Below are 18097 nucleotides of genomic sequence, written 5' to 3' on the forward strand. Positions count from 1 at the left end.
AAGGGGCTGTAGGGGCTGGAGGAGCTATAGGGGCTGGAGGGGCTGGAGAGGGGCTATAGGGGCAATAGTGGCTGGAGAGGGGGTGGAGAGGGGCTGGAGAGGGGCTACAGGGCCTGGAGAGGAGCTATAGGGGCTGGAGAGGGGCTATAGGAGTGATAGCAGCTGAAGAGGGCCTGGAGAGGGGCTATAGGGGTGGAGGAGCTATAGGGGCTGAAGAGGGGCTGGAGAGGGGCGAGAGGGGCTGGAAGAGCTATAGGGGCTGGAGAGGTGCTGTAGGGGCTGGAGAGTTGCTATAGGAGTGACAGCGGCTGGAGAGGGCCTGGAGAGGGGCTATAGGGGCCATAGGAGCTACAGGAGCTGGAGGGGAGCTACAGGGATGGTAGGTGCTATAGGGGCTGGAGAGTGGTTACAGGAATGATAGGAGCTATAGGGCCTATAGGGGCTGGAGAGGGGTTGTAGGGGCTATAGGGGCTGGAGAGGGGCTATAGAGGCAATAAGGGCTATAGGGGCTGGAGAGGGGCTATAGGAGCTGTAGGGGCTACAGGGACTGGAAGGGCTGGAGAGGGGCTATAGGGGCTAGAGGGGATATAGTGGCTGTAGGGTATATAGGAGCTAGAGATGGGCTATAAGGGCTGGAGGGGCTGTAGCAGCCGGAGAGGGGCACAAGAGGCTGGAGGGGCTATAGGGCCTGGAGGGGCTATTGCAGCTGCAGAGGCTATAGGGGCTATAGGGGCTACAGGGATTATAGGGGCTGGGGAAGGTCTACAGGGGCCATAGGAGCTATAGATGCTGGAGGGACTGTTGGGGCTGCAGATGCTACAGGGGCTATAGGGGCTGGAAAAGGGCTATAGGGGCTAGAGTGAGGTTACACAACCTGCAGGTGCTATAGCAGCTGGAGGGGCTATAGGGGCTGGAGGGTCTACAGGGGTTACGGAGGCCACGGGGGGCTATAGGGGCTATATAGGGGTTATGGTGGCTGCAGAGCAGCTATAGAGGGAAATGGGGGGCTATAAAGGCTGTAGGGGGCTGTGGGGAGCTATAGGGGCTGCACAGCAGCTATAGAGGGCTATGGGGGGTTGTAAAGGATGGAGGGGGGCTATAGGGGGCCATAGGGAGGTTATGAAGGCTGGGGAGAGGGTATAGAGAGCTATGGGGGGGCTAAAAAGGCTGAAGAGGGGCTATAGGGGCTGGAGAGCAACTATAGAGGGCTGTGGGGGGGGGATTAAAGGCCAGGGAGGGGCTATAAGGGTCTATAGGGGCTGGAGTGCAGCTATTGGGGGTGCAGAGGGGCTGCAGGGAGCTACAGAGGGGCCGTAGAGGCTGGCGGGCAGCTATAGGGCAGCCATGGAGGGTACTGAGTGCTATAGGGGGCTGAGGGTGCTGGGGAGGGGCTATAGGGGCCTTTGGGAGCTATAGGTGACGACAGAGACTGGAAGGGGGCTTTAGGGGAGGTTACAAGGGGTGCAACAGCACTCTAAGACAGGAGCTATGGGGGGGCATATGGGGGCTATAGGGGGCTGGGGAAGGGGCCTAAGGGGGCCACAAAGGCTGGAAAGGGTTATAGGGGGCCTATAGGGTGTATAGAAGCTGGGGAGGGGCTGTATGGAGGCTGGAGAGCAGGTATAGGGAGGGGATGGGGGGGCTGGAGGGGGCCTATAGGGCCTGTGGCAAGGCTATAGGGGCGTGGGGGGCTGGGGGGGGGCTATAAATAGGTCAGGGAGATGCTGTAAGGGGGCTATAAGGGCCCTATAGGGGCTGGGGGGGGCCAAGAGGACAGAGAAGGCATTATGGGGGGGCTATAGGGGGCAGAGGCTATAGGGAGGGTGAAGGGCCCCCTCCTGTATCCATAGGGAACCGGCAGCACAGACACGCCCCAAGGGCAGCCCCCCTCTTTCCCTGCTTCCAACACGCCCCTGTTAACTCTGGAACCTACTGATGGTTGCAGCCCAAGGCTCAGAGCACAGAGTCAGCGCACGGACTGGCCACCCTAACCCCAACCCCGGGGAGGCCCTGTGGCCACCCCCCACCCAGGGCTGCCCCCGAGGTCGACCCCCACCCAGGGGTGCCCCTGAGGGCTGGGTGCCACGGCGCAGACCCCCCCCCGCCCCACGTCGCCGCTTTTTTCCTCCATTTGGCCTTTATTAAAGCAACCAACAATCCCACGGCCTCATCACAAAATAAAACCGCCATAAAAAACACCCGCGGCGTCACCGTCACCGCCGGGGTCGTCACCCGAGGCGGGGACACCGCCCGGCCACCGCTCCGGGGCAAAACCCCCTTCCGGGGGGGGGGGGCAACTCCCAGAAGGAAACACCCCCCTTCTCTGCAGGGTTTGACCCGTCGCAGCTGCGGTTGTCCGGGTGTTGTCGTCACCCGGCGCGGCTCGTTGTCACCCGCGCTCAGGGCTCCTCCACGCAGAGGACGGCGGCCTCCGGCACGGCGCAGAGCAGCGCCCGCTCCTCGTCCCGGCACGGCACGGTGACGGCGTCGCGGCGCTCCGGCGGCAGGCAGGCCTGGAGGAAGAGGAGGGCGGAGGGTGAGGAAGGCCGAGGGCGAGGAAGGGGCCTCCGGGGGCGAGGAAGGGCGACGGGATAACACGGAGCGGGAGAAAACAGGGAGCGGCGGCGCTGCCGACAGCTCCGGGAGCTAAAACCACCATTCAACACCCCAAAACCTCCCGGAAAAGCCTAGGGGGGAGGCAGGAAAACGCGGCACCCCCCCTCCCCGAATCCCTCCGGGAATTCCCGGCCCTACCGTCGGCAGCAGCCGCTCCGCCAGGCTCCGCAGGGCTCCCAGCCGGGCGCGGTGCCGCCGGCGCCGCTGCTGCAGCCCCTTCACCCTCCTCTGCAGCAGCAGCACCAGCGCGACGAGCTGCTCCGTGCTCAGCTCCGACGCCGCGGGGACGGGCGCCGGCAAAGCCGGGACGCCGAGCGGCACGGCGCAGGGCACCGGGAACGCCGGAGCTGCCTCCGGAGCCGCTTCCGGAGCCGCCTCCAAGCCGGGAAGATGGAGCCGGAGGTTTTCGGCGGGAGGCAAAACCGGCGGCTCTACCAGGTCGCCGGTGGGTGGGGATGAATCGGAGACGCCGGCGCCGTTTTCCGCCGGAAGCTCGGGATCGACGGCCACCGGCTGCTCCGGTGGGATCGCCGCCGGGCTGCTCTCCGGCGGGGTGTTTTCGGCCTCGCGCGGGGGTTTATCGGGATTCTCCCATCTCTGTAAAAAGCACGGATCCGTCGGAAGGGTGGCGAAGCGGCTGGCCCGGCCCCAGAGGATGAGGCCTGTTCCATGGGCCGGCAGCAATCCCAATCCCAATCCCAAACCCAATCCCAATCCTGGCGACTGGGTGGCTAAAACCTACCCCAAAACTGCCGCGTTTTTGGGGTGTAAAAAATGAAGAAGGGAAAGATTAATATCCCAGGAAGTCGCTCCGGCACAGCCGGGATAAGGAAACCGGATTAAACTCCCCCTAAAGCCGCTCACTGCTGGTTTAAAAGGTTTTTTGGGGGTAAAAAGTGCCGAAGGGAAAGATTAATATCCCGGGACGCCGCTCCGGCACGGCCGGGATAAGGAAACCGGCTGAAACTCACCCTGAAGCCGCCGGCTGCGGGTCTGAGAGGCTTTTTGGGGGGTGGGTGCTCGGGGCAGGGGTGCGGGGGCCGGTGGGGCCGGGTGCCCAGCGGGAGCAGCCGGGCGCCGTCGAACCTGCGGGAGGGGGTGTGTGGGGGGGGGGGCGGGACCCTCCCCGGGGTCCCTGTGCCCACCCCGGGGTGCCCCCCCCACCCCAGGGTGTTCCCCAGCCCCTCCCCCACCCCAGGGGACCCTCCCCTACCCCGGGGTGCCCCCCCCACCCTAGGGTCCCCTCCAGCCCCTCCCCTTCCCCCAGGCTCCTCCCCCAGCCCCTCCCTCATCATAGTCCTCCAAGCCCCTCCCCCTCCCCCTGGCTCCTCCCCAGCCCCCACCCAGCCCAGGCGCCTCTCCAGCCCCTCCCTCATCATAGAGTCCTCCAAGCCCCTCCCCCTCCCCAGGCTCCTCCCCCTCCCCAGGCTCCTCCCTCATCATAGTCTCCAAGCCCCTCCTCCAGGCTCCTCCCCCTCCCCCAGGCTCCTCCCCCAGCCCCTCCCTCATCATAGAGTCCTCCAAGCCCCTCCCCCACTCCAGGGTCCTCTCCAGCCCCTCCCTCATCATAGAGTCTCCAAGCCCCTCCTCCAGGCTCCTCCCCCTCCCCAGGCTCCTCCCCCAGCCCCTCCCTCATCATAGAGTCCTCCAAGTCCCTCCCCCTCCCCCAGGCTCCTCCCCAGCCCCCCCCAGCCCAGGCACCTCTCCAGCCCCTCCCTCATCATAGAGTCCCCCAAGCCCCTCCCCCACCCCAGGGTCCTCTCCAGCCCCTCCCCCATCATAGAGTCCTCCAAGCCCCTCCCTCTCCCCCAGGCTCCTCCCCCAGACCAGGCTCCTCCCCCTCCCCCAGGCTCCTCCCCCCGCCCCACGCGGCCTCTGCCCGGCGCCAGGAGGCGGCGCCACCCTCACAGCCGCACGCTGCCCCGGCGCGTGACGTCACGGCCCAGCGCGTGACGTGCCCTGACGTCGCTCCCTCCCCTCCCCCAAGCCGCGGAAGCGCCTCGCCGGCGGTACCGACTTGTAGAAGCTGGGCCGGTGGGCGAGGCCGCGGGCCCGGCCGGCGCCGTCGGGGCAGCTCGGCGCCCGGCACGACTTGGGCATCGTCGCCGCCCCGCCGCCGGGCTGCCCGCGCACGTGACGCGGCGCCGTGCTGCGTCAGCGCGCACGTACGTCACGCCGTGCCGTGCGTGCGCAGCGGGGGCCTGCGGGGTGGTGCTGTCGCCATAGCAACACAGCGCCGAGGCGGGGAGTGGGGCACAGGGACCCCGGAGCGGCCACACACCCCTGGGGGGCGGGGCTTCCCGCCGGCGGCGCCGCCTATTGGCCGAGCCTCGCGCTGATTGACAAGGCGCGGAGGGGCGGCGCCTAACCCGGCGGCGCCGTCGCCTATTGGCGGAGCCGGAGGAGGCGGGCGTGAGCGGCGTGGGCGGTGGCCAATGGGCGGGAGGCGCCGGCCGGCCGCGCGCAGTTCGGAGCTGTGGCGGGCGGCGGAGCGGCAGCGGCGGGCGGCGGCGGCGGCGACCCGGAGCCATGGCGGCAGCCGCCGGCGGGACTCACGCCCGGCCCGGCCCCGACTCGCCGCCTCTCTTCAGCTTCCGGCGGCGCTCGCGGCACCAGGGCCCGGAAGACGCGGTGCGGGGGGTGGGGCGAGGCGAGCGGGGCGGGCGGCCGTTGGCGGGGGGCGGGGCCTGTGGGGTGGGGGCGCTTGGGGCGGGGCTCTGTCAGCGGGGCGGGGCCTCGGGGCGTGCGGGGCGGGGCTTTAGGCTTCATCGGGGGCGGGGCCTGGAGGGGGCGGGGCCTGGAGGGAGTGGGGGCGTGGGGCGGGGCTTGTGGAGGGGGCGGGGTTTGTGTTCCCATGGGGGCTTGTTTGGTGGGCGGGGCTTGTAGAGGGGGCAGGGCTTGGGGTCCTCGTGGGGGCGGAGCTTGAAGGGGTCCCCACGTGGGTCAGGGCTATGGGCGGAGCTTGTAAAGGGGGCGTGGCTTGTAGAGGGGGCGGGGCTTGGGTCCCCATGCAGGTGGCATTGGGGGTCCCCAAGGGGGGGGGGCTGGGTGATGGGCGGGGCTTGCAGAGGGGGCGGGGCTTGCAGCCCCCCAGGGGGGTCAGGCTGACCAGGGGGTGCCCAGCGGGGTGGGGGGTGTCTGGGGGGGGGCACCCACCCACCCACCCACCCCAGTGGGTGCCGGAGCCTCCCCACGGCGCCGGCAGCACCCAGATCTATGGGGCAGAGGGTCCCCAAATGGGGGGGGGGGGACACAGGGCGGCCCCCCGGGCTGCTGCGACCTCTCGGGCTTCTGCTTGGTTAATTAACCGCTTCCCAGCCCAAATTCGTTATCCGCTAGCGCAGGATCGAGCTAAAACCGCCCTCCATTTTTCCTCGGAAAAGGGTTTCTCTCCGCCGGCGCGTGGGCTCTCTCCGTGCCCGTTCCGGGGCGATAAACGCCGATTTTTCCGATTTTTGTCGTTTTTTTCTGCCAGGTTGTGCTCGAGCACGTGCTGGGAATCACCGCGCAGAGCAGCAGCGGGCTGGCGTGCGACCCCGCCACCGGCCGCATCGCCTACCCGGCGGGGTGAGCGGCTTCGCCCCGGATCGCCCGCAAACCCTCGGAAACGCCGGAAAAACGGGAGAATCCCTCACGCTTGCGCTTCGCCCTCCGCCAACGAGCTCCTCAATTCCCGTTCGGCTGCTCCAGCCGGGGCAGCCGGTCGCTCTCGCCCACGCTGGCTTGGTTGAAGGGCGCTATTTACTTCTGTTGGCTGCAAACGCATTAAGTAACCTCAAAATTGCTATGAAAGCATCCGATTTGGTGCCAGAACTCGGCTTTTCCAAGTTTAAAACCTGAGGGTTTGCGGTTTTCTGTATAAACGCTTTCACGGAGAGGCTTTAAAGCCCTCAAGATCATCCTTTACCCTCCCCGTCGCTCCTCCGAAGCTGAAATGAGAGGAAAATACCTCCTGATTTCCATCTCTTTTCCTTCCAGATGCGTCGTGGTTATTTTAAATCCCCGGAAGAACGAGCAGAGGCACATCCTGAACACCTCCAGGTACCGCAGCGGCTTAAATCTGCCCTCGGCCTTGCTGGGGCTCAACAGGGCGAATTCGGATTCGGCAACGTTTGAATTCAATCCGGATCGGGGCAAAGCGTATTCCCCCGGCGCGGCAGGCTGTTCCCTACCTGCTTAAATGGGGTTGGGAAGACAAATTGCGCCATAAATTGAGTTTTGGGAACGATATCCGAGTGGCTTAAAGCATTTTTTGGCCTTAATGTCCCGTTCAGCGCAAGAAAACATTGGTTTTCCCTCCGGGCTGGCTCTCTGCAGCCCAGTTTTTAAAAAAACCTCAACTTTTCCAGGAAAACCCTGAGTGCTTTGGCGTTTTCACCCGACGGGAAGCTTATCGTGACCGGAGAGGTGAGTCTGACTCGTTTGCATTCCCGCCGCTCACCGATTTTTTGCTGGAAAACATCCCTTGCCGGCGGGATAGAGCAGCCAAGAATATTCCAGCGGGTTTTTTTAATGTTTTCCGGCCTGTTTCCACTCTTGGGGATCCCGGTGAGTCGGTGCGGGATGAAAACCGGGCTGGGAAGCGCCGGGTGGGCTTTTTTCTTCCTGTTTTGTTGTTTTTGCTGGCCGGCGAGGCCGAAAGCCCGCCGCCACGCCGGCTCCTCTCGCAGAGCGGGCACCGGCCGGCCGTGCGCGTCTGGGACGTGGAGGAGCGGGCGCAGCTCTGCGAGCTGCGCGGCCACAAGCACGGCGTGGCCTGCGTGGCCTTCTCGCCCGACGCGAGGCACCTGGTGTCCGTGGGCTCCCAGCACGACACGAGCGTCAACGTCTGGGACTGGAAGGTGAGCGCCGCTCGGTTTCCCCCTTAAACGGAGCCGGTGGCTCAAACCGGCTCGTGAACTCCCCAAAACGCCATCAGATCCCCCAAAATCGGGGCGGAACGGCCCTTTCCGATCCCATTTCCTCGTGCCGGCTCCGAGGGCAGGTCGAGCCCAGCGGCTCGGCCGCGAGCTCGCAGAATCGGCCGTTATCCTCCCGCATCGCTAACGAGCCGCTCGTTGCTTCTTCCCGAGCAGAAGGACGCGCTGGTGGCCTCCAACAAGGTGTCCTGCAAGGTCATGGCCGTGTCCTTCTCCGAGGACAGCTACTTTGTCACCGTGGGCCACCGCCACGTCAAGTTCTGGTTCCTGGACTCCTCGAGGGAGCTTAAGGTGAGTTAACGTCCGGCCTGACGCCGTAGCCGGGGCGGCCGCGGGGGCCTAACGGAGCTGAAGGCCTTGCGGATGGATTAAACGTTTGGCTACGTTGTGGGAGAAGCCGTTTTCAGCGAAAAATGTTGGTTTTCCCCCCTAAATTCATGCTGTTTCGTATCCTGATTCCCTATGCGGCTTCTGTGGGTCTTTTAGCCAGGGTGGAGGGGGATGTAGGCTTGTGCCACTGATGATTTTGGCAAAAACCACCCCGTACTCGCTCCGGGGTGGAGGATACAGAGCAAGAAACGCTCCGTGTACCTCCCGGGGCGGAAATATGGGACTTTGGCCGGGATCCTACGGATCGGGGATGCGCTAGCTCGTCCGGGGACGGCGTTTGGGCCGGAAAACGGCGCCGGGCGTGCGCGAGGCTTTATTTCCGCGGCCTCCGCGTCGCGCCGGTTGCAGGTCAAGGAGACGGTGCCGCTGGTGGGACGCTCGGGGCTGCTGGGAGAGCTGCACGACAACGTCTTCTGCGGCGTGGCCTGCGGGCAGGGCGAGCTGCTGGGCAGCACCTTCTGCGTCTCCCGCTCGGGGCTGCTCTGCCAGTTCAACGAGAAGCGGGTGCTGGAGAGATGGATCGCGCTCAAGGTGCGTTTTTCCCCGCCGCGGGGTGGAAAACACGGCGGCGCGGAGGCCCGTCCCGCTTCCCCGAACCTCCCCGTCGCAGGTGCCGCTGGCCAGCTGCGTCTGCGCCGGCGACGAGTTCATCTTCTGCGGCTGCGCCGACGGCACCGTCCGCGTCTTCCTGGCGCGCGACATGCGCTACCTCGCCGACCTCCCGAAGCCTCACCGCCTCGGCGTGGACGTCACACGAGCGCCCGCGTCCAGGTGTTCCCCCCCCCCCCAAAAAATATCATCCGCGGATTTTCGGAGCCCGAAGCTCTCGTTAGGGGAAGCCGAGCAGATCCGAAAGCCCGTCTCGAGCTTTAAATACCTCCAAAATCCCTTCTGGAAAGGTCGAGGCCTTTCCCCAACGCGCTGGTGGTGTTAACGCTTCCGAAGATGCGCAAATTGGGGCGGCTTTGCCCCCATTTTTTGCGAATCCCGTTCCATCTCCCTGCAGGCAGCCGGATTGGGTCTATCCCGACACCATCGCTCTGGCCTACGACCCCCGCAACCGCTGGCTCTCCTGCGTCTACAAGGACCACAGCGTCTACGTCTGGGACGTGCGGGACGTGGGCCGAGCGAGGAAGGTGTGGTCGGATCTCTTCCACAGCTCCTTCGTGTGGAGCGTGGAGGTGAGGGCGCGCCGGGGCTTTCGGAGGGCTGGAAACGGCCTCCCAGAGCAGGGAGACGCTGCTGGGGGGGAATTTCACGGCTGCAGCAGCCGGAAAACTCGGCTCTCGGCGACGGCAACGGTTCATTTGTGCTGCCGCATTGCTGAAGGGCCGATTTCGGGGAGCGGAGAAGCGCCGACCGTCCCGAAATCCCGCTTCACCCCTAACAACCACCCTCCTGCTGCTTTTCCTCCTCCGCCGCTCACCCCGCGGGGAAACGGAGCAGGTTTATCCCGAATTTGAGGAGCGCAGATCCTGCCTGCCCGCCGGCTCCTTCCTGACGTGTTCCTCGGACAACACCATCCGCGCCTGGAACCTGGGAAGCGACGGCCGCCGGGCGAACGCCTACAGCACCGTAAGCGCCGCCGCCGCCCCTCCTTCGTCCTTTCCCCGTCGCCTCGCTGATGGTTTTTCAGGAATCGGAGCGCTCCAGCACCACGAGGTTTCGGGGAGAGGGAGGTTCCCTTCGGCTTCCCTCCGGTAGCCGCACGGAGCGCGGCCGGCGGGTCCGTACGCGGCGAGGAGCGGCGGTTTCGAGCCGAAAGCGCTTGCCGTTCTCATATTTAGCATTTCTGCTCGAGGGATGGATAGGACACGCTCGTTATTTGGCGGTTCCTGTGCGGGAAGGGTGGAAAAATAGATATAGAGACTTTGCGAGCTGATAAAAGCCGCCGGCGGGCTCCATCCCTCACTAAAACCTTGCTGGGAAGGCGATGCCCAACGCCCTCCCGCCTTACCGTGCCCCCTTCTCCCGCCCCGAGACGCTGCTCAACGTCGTCTACGTGGACAACAACACCCAGCACCTGCAGGACTCGGCCAGCGCGCCCGACCGGGGCGAGACCGGCTGCCTGGACGTGAAATCGGGCGTGCGCGTCCTGCAGATCAGCCCGGACGGGCAGCACCTGGCCTCGGGCGACAGAGGCGGCAACCTCAGGCAAGTCGTCGGGGCGGGAGGACGGCAGTAGCGTTCGTGCAACCAGCCCGCGAATCGTTTACCCATACGGGGTGGGATGAATTTTAGGCGTTGCCCTCTTTTTTCCATGAGTTATCACCCAGTTTCCTCATTCTGTGCTCAAAAACACACGGGTATTCGCGTGCTTCGTCCCGCCGGCTCCGCGGACGCTCGGTTCCCACCTTATTTCCCCCATTTTTAAGGCCGAGCTGACGGTACGTTTCCCCGGCAGGATCCACGAGCTGCAGTTCATGCAGGAGGTGGCCAAGGTGGAAGCTCACGATTCGGAAGTTCTCTGCTTGGAATATTCAAAGCCGGAAACTGGTAAATCGATTTGAGCCGAGCGATATGTCCCAGCGCCGTGAAGAGACGTCAAAAATCTTTAGGGAAACCTCACGACAGCGGTTTTTCACACCCGTCCTCTTCACGCCTCCAGGAGTAACGCTGTTGGCTTCGGCGAGCAGAGACAGGCTGATCCACGTCCTGAACGTGGACAAAAATTACCGGCTGGAGCAAACCCTGGACGACCATTCGTCTGCTATAACGTCGGTAAAATTTGCCGGTGCGTAGCTCGGTGTCGCGTCACGTCCCAACGTTTTGTTTCCCTTTACTTTTCCGTCCCGGCCTTTGAAGACGGGATTTCTCGCTCCGGATTTACGGCTCTAAACTATCCTGTCGTATGTGGAATAAATGCCCAGAGCTGCCCTGATTCCACAAATCTGATCCATGGATCGCCAGCATCTAGTTCTCCAAAGAACGATCGACGCGGTTTTAGCGTTCTTCCCCTTGAGCGGAAACCGCGGTGATGATTTCCTAACCGAACGCGATCTCCGATTGATTTTCCCTGTGTTTTTTTCCTCCCTTAGGTAACGGAGAAGTTCAGCTCATAAGCTGCGGAGCTGACAAAAGTATTTACTTTCGCCACGCTCAAAAGGTAGGTTACGTTGAAACCGAAGCTGCGGCTTGCTCCGAGTGGGAATTTCGGGGCCGCGGGACCGCCGTCTCCTGCCTCCGTCTCCCCGCGCAGCTCGCGGACGGGGTGAGTTTCGTGCGGACGCACCACGTCGCCGAGAAAACCACCTTGTACGACATGGACATCGACATCACGCAGAGATACGTCGCCGTGGCCTGCCAGGACAGGAACGTCAGGTGGGCGCCGGGTGGGTTTCCGTCGGGGTCGCCCTTTCCCGCCTGCAGCGACGGTGAATCCGTACCGCTTGTCGCCTACCCCGCGCTGAAGTCGCGCTGTGCCCTTCTCGCAGGGTGTACCACACCGCCAGCGGCAAGCAGAAGTGCTGCTACAAGGGTTCGCAGGGCGAGGACGGATCGCTGCTGAAGGTACGGCGGTGATCCCGGACGCCTCCGCGCATCCGAGCAGCGTTATCCGGCCCCGGAGCCCCGTTCCGACCCAGGAGCTGCCGTTGCGGGGAGGGAAGAGCTTAAAACACCCGGCTCTCCGAATACGCAGCTCTACGCGGCTGTGGTTTAATACATTTCCTTTTCCTCCCTCCTTCAAATCCCTCGACGGGGCCAAACGAGCCGCAAGATGCTGCGGATTCGGACCGGGCTCCTTGGTGGGGAGAGCTGGAAATGCTATTTTAAAAGCATGGGATGATTTCGAGCCCGGCTTAAAAACCCGCTCGCTTTTACATCCCGCCTGAACTTCAGCGCTTGGCTTTAAAAGCCGCCCCGGTTTTAAAGCTTAGAGGATAAATCTGCGGGGGTAAAACCCGGCTCTGTAGCTGTGGAGCCAAATCTTGGGGCTTTTTGAGCTTCGGGAGGAGGATGCGCATGAGAACTGCAGTGCTCGTCGCTTGGAGAAAGCAGTGGATGAGCCTGATCCTTTTCCCGATCCCTTTTTTCCCCCCCAGGTGCAGCTGGATCCCTCGGGCACCTTCCTAGCGACGAGCTGCTCCGATAAGAGCATCTCCGTCATCGACTTCCATTCGGGGGAGTGCGTGGCGAAGATGTTCGGCCATTCAGGTGCGCTTGCCGCCCTCGGCCCCTCGAATCTGCCGTTTCCGCCTCGCGCCGCTCCGGGCGCGAATCCGAAACGCGGAACGGGTATCCGAGGTGAATCCCTCGCCGGGGAAGCACGGAGGGAACTTGGAGGAGCGACCGCCTGTGCCGAAGCGGTAATAAAAGACAAAACGTAGCCGCAGGCGTAGCGAGAGGGAGCGTTACGAAATCCAGGTCGCTCAAAAAACGTAATTAAGGAGATTTAATCACAAACGCGGCGTCAGTTTAGTCTAGCAGGGCGTTGCGCCAGGGCGACGCAGGAGTAGCGGCGTGCGATTTCGTTGCGTCTCCGTAAAATAAGAGACCTCCAGCGTTTAATTCTGTGTGTTGCAGAAATAGTCACGGGCATGAGGTTCACCTACGACTGCAAACATCTCATCACGGTCTCGGGAGACAGGTAAAGGGAGCCTCAAAGCTGTTTTCCTTCCGCGTCTGAGCCCCCGGGGGAATTTATTCCGGCCGGGTGTTTGATAAAGGCTCCGCTCTGCATCCTGGGAAGATGCGGAGGGGGAAACCGCGGCCCCCCTGAGCTTCTCTTTGTGCCTCCAGCTGCGTTTTCGTTTGGCACCTGGGCCCTGAAATCACCGCCAGCATGAAGCAGCATCTGCTGGAGCTCGAGCAGCTTCCGCCGAAGAGGACGAGGGACGCGAGTCGGCCGGGTCCGATCAGGTAGAGGCGGAAAAGGCGTCTTGGCCTTGCCGAAAATGCCCCGTTTCGAGGCCGCGGGCGCTGCTCCGCGCCGGAAAGTGGTGGAGAAACCGGGCTGGGAGAAGGTGGAGCACGCGGGAGCCCGGCCGATCCTTGAACCTCCAACCCCGGTTTCCCACCTTATTTTAATTGGGAAACTAAGGAGAAGTGAGGAAACCGGCCGGGGAGGAAGGAGGCCGTGGGTAACGGCTGCCTGCTCGCGCCCCTCTCCAGGCGGGAGACGTACGTGGCGATTCCCGGCGGGAAGGGGCCTCTCGGCGCCGAAGAGCTGTCGGACGAGGAGCAGGACGAGGAGCAGGATGAGGAGCAGGACGAGGAGCAGGACGAGGCCTCGTCACCGCAGACTCCTTCCAAAGAGGACTTCGATCCGGGTGCGTTCCGGTTCGGTGCGGCCACCCCGCATCTCTCTTTTTTTATTTTTTAATTCCTTGCTGCTTGGAAGATCCCAGAAACGAAGGCGTCCGGCGGGGAGGGCGGAACGGCGGTCGGATCATTTCGGCGCCCGCCGAATTTTACCCGTTGCCTCTCCCCGCTTTGCCCGCCGAGGCTTGCTCCCCTCGGCGAGCGCATCCGCCTCCCTCGACTCCGTTCTCCGTCCTCTTTTCCAGCCCCGGCATGTGTCCTGACCAACGGCAAGCTGCCCATGTGGGCCAAGCGGCTGGTAAGCGGGACGGCGAGGCGCTGCCGCCACGTCCGCGGGAGGTTTGGGCTTCCTTTTGTCGGGAACGCCGGGCGGAGACGCCTTCGGCCGCGAGCGGGGAGAGATCCCGTCTCCCTGCGGAGCCGGAGACTCGCTCCAACGCTTTTCCCAACGCCCCTGGGTGACTCTTCCAGCCGGTGCTGCCACAGCCAGGCTTTTCCTTTCCTTCCAGCTGGGAGAGGCGGATAACTCGGACAACGCCGGCTTCAACGCCCGCGTGAACTACCAGCCGCAGGGCAGGTGGGCGGAACGGGCCCACCAAGACCCCTTCAAGGCCCTGCTGGAAGCGGATCTGACCTACTTCACCCCCATCAAAAGCGACTTCGAGGCCGAGCTGGAGCCCAGGAGTTTAGACCGTCTCCTCTCGGAGGTCAGCGATCCCCCGTCGCTCGTCCGACGTCGATCCCTCCCAAACCAAGCGCCGGCGCTTCCATGAGGGCTCGTGTCGGCCATCCCGGCGCCCGCCGGCCCCTCCACGCCGCAAAAAAGCAGCTTTCGCCCTTTTTTCCCCGTTTTCTGGCAGACGGAGAGCTCTCCCAGCAGCATCATCGAGGACTTCAAGCGCTCGGAGCTTTTCTCTGAAGACGACGCCAGTCGGGAGCTGGAATCGCTCGACACCTCCGGCACCAGCCTGGATGAGCCGTGCTCCGGAGACGGCTCTTTGGAGGGCAGCAGGTTAGTTCTGCTTCGCAAAAGGGAGGAAAAAACTCATTTTTGGGGCCATTTTAAGGACTTACGCAGCAAATAAAATCACATTTTTGGGGTCAGAACAGGCAGGATTGATTTCTTAGCACATCTCGGTGAGTCGAGGAGCTGGGAATTACCACCCGGATTACTTGGCTTAGGCTGAGCTGACCCTCAGGTCCCTGCGTCTAATCCGGGCCTGATGGTTACGCCAAGATCATCTTGGCCATCCCCGAAGGAGCAAAAGCTTTTATTTTATATATTTTATTATTAAACCTTTCCCTTTGGGGCTATGTTGGAAATTGCCGCCAGCTAAAACTGGGATATTTTGGGAAACATCCCTGTCCGATCTAGGCCCGAACTCGGGCGGTCGGAGGAGAGCAGCTCCTTGAGAGTGGCTTAATCTCGTCCTAGGTAAAACGTCTCGATTTGGACCCGTTTCCCCTCTTTGACCACCCGAACGTGGACCCGATGCCGGCGCCGAGCCGAAGCACCGCCGAGGCGCAAAGCCAACCCGCTTGTCTCCCCCAAGGAGCCGCGTGAAGGAGCTGCCGCTGCGACCTGTTTATCAGGGGAAAACCTCGTCCGTCGCGTCGCCCGAAACGTCCCCGATTCGTCGCCGGCCGGAAGGTAACGCCGGGAACGCTGCCTTCATCCTGCTAAAAGTAAATAGGGGGTTTGGGAGGCCTGGGGGGACGAGCGGGGCTTGGGAATCTCTCCGAGCGCGCTCAGGCGGATTTTAAAGCATGAAATCCTCCGGTTTCTGCCGCCGCCATCGAGCGAAGCTCGCAGGGGTAATTTTAAGATTAAAACCAGGGGGATTCATGCTGCCGAGGGTGTCGGAGAATCTCCGAGCGCTTTGAGAATCAAAACGGGCTAAAATCTTCCCGGGGGGCTTTGCTTTTCCTTGCTCCCGTCCCGCTCCGGCCGAAGACGATTCTGACGGAGACGCCGAGGGGGAAAAGGCGGACGAGAGCCCGCAGCCGGCCGGCTCTCTGCCGCAGACTCCCGAACAGGAGAAATTCCTCAAGCATCACTTCGAGACGCTGGCGGACGCCCACGCCGAAGGTAACGGGCCGCGGAGCGAAGCCGTCTCTCCGCGGCGCGAATCGGGGCTGCGCGGTCGATGCCCTGCCTGGATTTTCTCCCTTTTTTTCAGCCTAATTACCTCAATTTGGGCGATTCCCTTCTTCTGCTCCTCCTTTTTTCCCTCCCATAAATCAAAACGACGGGCGGGATCAGGGAATAGCCCCGCTAACGCTTCTCTTGCCTCAACTCCAGAGAAATTCGACGGCTCCTTAAAGGATTTGAAACCGCCTGAAGCTGGCGACGAGGAAAAAACCCTCTTCTTGAACCCGCGCTTGAGCATTTCGGCCCGATTCCTCTCGCGCTGTCAGAAAAACAGCAGGTGGGTGGTTATTGCCGCTTAATCCATCCGCCCGGCTGGAAAGGACGGGTTTTCCGGAGCGCGCTGGGCTCCGGGCGGGAGACGGAGGCTCGCAGGGAGCCCCGAAAGCAGGATCGCTTCGGAGCCGCTTCCCTGGCTCCGACGAGAGGGAGACGGGCTCGGAAACGTGGCACGAGGCTCCGGGGACGAGGGGAAACGACCGCGGCGGCGGCGCGCGGCTCATCCGTGTTCCCTTCTCGGCCCGCAGGCTGGCGGCCGCCTTCCTGCCGCGGCCGCGGCCTCCGCACCCGGCTCCCGCCGATGCCCCGGAGCCCGTGACGGAAGAGACCAAAGCGGCCCAGGAGCTCCCAAAACCGGAGGCAAGTCGCTACCCGCCGCCGGGGCGGGGAAATACGGGACTCGAAGCCTCGGGAAAAGGAAGTGCAGCCCGAAAAAAGGCGCTTTGGGCACCTTCAGTGAGTCCCGTGCCGAGCGTTTCGCCCAGCGGCGCCGGGCTTTGCCGCCGGGATTTTCCCCGCTGTGCGAGGCGGCATTTAAACACCCTGGAAAAGGCTCATTCCGGCCCCAAACCGGCAGGTTTTAGCCCCAGATTCAGCCCCCTGCGTCGGGAAGCGGAGCTTTGCTGTGGCATAACTCGAGGCGGCAAAACCGGGTCCTTATTTGGGTCGGTTTCGCAACGGTTGCGTAAACTTGGATTTTTAGGAGGCGCCGGAAGAGAAACCCCTCGAAGTGGTGGAAAAAGCGGACTTGGCGCCTTGTGAATCTTCAGGTGAGATCTGTGAGCTTCGTTTGGTCTAAAATCCTAGAAAACGAGCCCAAACGCTCCCGCCAGCACCTGCTCGGCTTTAACGCGGCGGCTTTCGCCCGCGGCGATCCGATCGCGCTCCAAATCCGCCCCGCGGGGCTGCCGTGTCCCGCAGAAACCCTCATCCGGCGCTTCGAGGAGAAGCTGCAGCCGCTGCGGGCCAAATTCCAGGAGATGCTGCAGCTCTACGACCAGGTCGGTGGTCTCGCGCTCCGGGAGCGGCGTTCCCGGCTCCGAAACACCTCCGCGGCAGCAAACCCCAGCGGCACGTGCCTCATAACGCTCAAAATCTGGACGCATTTTGAGGCTAGAGACGGTTTTTTGAGCGTTTTCAGGCCTGGGGGGCGGAGGGCGGTGTTTGCTCGCTTCTCCCTCTCCTCGCGGAGCCTCGTGTTTGTGCTACCTGGGTGTTTTTGGCCGCTTTTAGGCGCAAAGACCTAAAAACTCGCCTTTTGGGGCAGTTTTATGCAGCGCCGCGGGGGTTTTTCAGCCCGTTCAGGTGGCGCCGGGGGGATAAAATAAAAAGGGGGTGACAAAATCCCGCGCGGATTCTCCCCCAGGCATCTCTCCGCCCGGAAACCACGGCGGAGGAGCTGCTGCAGCTGCGAGGCGCCTTGGCCGGGGCGCTCGCCTGGATGCAGGCGGAGCTGCGGGCCCGCGCCGATGCCACCGTCACCGATGTCACCGTCACCGCTGCCACCGCCGACGCCGCCACGGCCACCGAGGCCCCCCCGCCGCCCGACGCCGCCACGCTCGCCCTGCTCCGCTCCTACTCCGAGGCGCTGCTGCGCATGGTGCGGCGCGGGCTCCAGGACGCCACGGCGTGAGCGAGCCCCAAATCCCCCCAAATCCCCTTTAATTCCTTCATTTTAGGCGTTTTCTCGAGTTTTACCCTTTTTTCGGGGCCTCCCCCCCCGCTGTGTTTTTCCGGGCGCCCCCCGTTACCGCTCGGGGCCCCCCAAAACGCATCGCGGCCGCCGGTTTTAAAGGTTCCCGTAATAAATGTTTGCCCCGGAGCCGGCGGCTCGTCCTGCCCCCAGCGCGGGGGGGTATTTTTATATTCCCTCCCCCCCGGGGGCTTTTTTTGGGGCGCTCAGCGTCCTCGCGGCTTCCTGCTGCTCAGGGGTAAAAAAAGGAGTCTCCCCCCTCCCTCTGTGTCCCCCCCCCGATGTCCCCTGTGTCCCCTGCCGGGTGGGTGGGGGCACCAGGGTGCAATTTGGGGGCTGGGGGGGATTTGGGGGCCAAAGGAGGCGATTTGGGGTCCTGGGGGTGAGTCAGGGCCTGGCGGGGGTGACTTGGGGCTGGGGGGGGGGCGGAATTTGGGGCACCAGGAGGCAATTGGGGACCTGATAAGGTGATTTGGGGCACAGGGGGAGCGATTTTGGGCCCCGGGGGGCTATTTGGGGTCTGGTGGGGGCAATTTGGGGCACCCTGGGGGCAATTGGGGGGGTCATAGAGGCGATTCAGGGCACCTGGGGGGCAACTGGGGCACCCAGGGGGCAATTCAGAGCACCCAGGGGGCACTCGGGGCACCCAGGGGTGATTCAGGGCACCCAGGGGGGCAACTGGGGCACCCGGGGGGGCAATTCAGAGCACCCAGGGGGGACTCAGGGCACCCAGGGGGGCAATTCAGAGCACGTAGGGGGCCCTGGGGGGGCAACTGGGGCACCCAGGGG

The 18097-nt window shown here is 63.5% G+C and overlaps 2 protein-coding genes across 2 annotated transcripts; one reads left to right on the forward strand and one right to left on the reverse strand.

The window, feature by feature from the left end:
- Positions 1-2118: 2118 nt before the first annotated feature.
- Positions 2119-4912, reverse strand: THAP8 (THAP domain containing 8). The gene is made up of 4 exons (XM_064502951.1): positions 4634-4912; positions 3588-3702; positions 2755-3213; positions 2119-2513 (listed from the first exon to the last, which is right to left on the reverse strand). The coding sequence occupies exons 1-4, from the start codon at positions 4714-4716 to the stop codon at positions 2400-2402; spliced, it is 771 nt and encodes a 256-aa protein (XP_064359021.1). The 5' UTR covers positions 4717-4912; the 3' UTR covers positions 2119-2399.
- Positions 4913-5001: 89 nt separating this feature from the next.
- WDR62 (WD repeat domain 62) lies at positions 5002-17437 on the forward strand. Its single transcript, XM_064502950.1, has 30 exons — positions 5002-5247; positions 6092-6183; positions 6595-6657; positions 6966-7023; positions 7287-7457; positions 7692-7826; positions 8274-8456; positions 8536-8696; positions 8932-9106; positions 9372-9500; positions 9907-10079; positions 10330-10421; positions 10534-10659; positions 10964-11031; positions 11125-11246; positions 11360-11435; positions 11969-12080; positions 12450-12513; positions 12666-12785; positions 13038-13195; positions 13433-13485; positions 13697-13894; positions 14048-14199; positions 14741-14838; positions 15142-15276; positions 15490-15616; positions 15864-15975; positions 16319-16385; positions 16537-16616; positions 16982-17437. Exons 1-30 carry the CDS (start codon positions 5146-5148, stop codon positions 17246-17248), a joined length of 3669 nt encoding a protein of 1222 aa, XP_064359020.1. The 5' UTR covers positions 5002-5145; the 3' UTR covers positions 17249-17437.
- The last annotated feature ends 660 nt before the right edge of the window (positions 17438-18097 follow it).

The sequence above is a fragment of the Dromaius novaehollandiae genome, chromosome 34, assembly GCF_036370855.1.
Source record: "Dromaius novaehollandiae isolate bDroNov1 chromosome 34, bDroNov1.hap1, whole genome shotgun sequence".
In the NCBI taxonomy this organism is placed as follows: domain Eukaryota; kingdom Metazoa; phylum Chordata; class Aves; order Casuariiformes; family Dromaiidae; genus Dromaius; species Dromaius novaehollandiae.

What these genes read in the sequence shown, in the direction of transcription:
- THAP8 (XM_064502951.1), bottom strand. Translation starts at nt 4,716, where the DNA reads ATGCCCAAGTCGTGCCGGGCGCCGAGCTGCCCCGACGGCGCCGGCCGG. An exon ending in CACCGGCCCAGCTTCTACAA is followed by an intron (nt 3,703 to 4,633) that starts GTCGGTACCGCC and finishes CCCCTCCCGCAG; the next exon opens with GTTCGACGGCGCCCGGCTGC. An exon ending in CCGCAGCCGGCGGCTTCAGG is followed by an intron (nt 3,214 to 3,587) that starts GTGAGTTTCAGC and finishes TGCTTTTTACAG; the next exon opens with AGATGGGAGAATCCCGATAA.
- WDR62 (XM_064502950.1), top strand. Translation starts at nt 5,146, where the DNA reads ATGGCGGCAGCCGCCGGCGGGACTCACGCCCGGCCCGGCCCCGACTCG. An exon ending in TGCCAGGACAGGAACGTCAG is followed by an intron (nt 11,247 to 11,359) that starts GTGGGCGCCGGG and finishes CCCTTCTCGCAG; the next exon opens with GGTGTACCACACCGCCAGCG. An exon ending in AGTCGGCCGGGTCCGATCAG is followed by an intron (nt 12,786 to 13,037) that starts GTAGAGGCGGAA and finishes GCCCCTCTCCAG; the next exon opens with GCGGGAGACGTACGTGGCGA.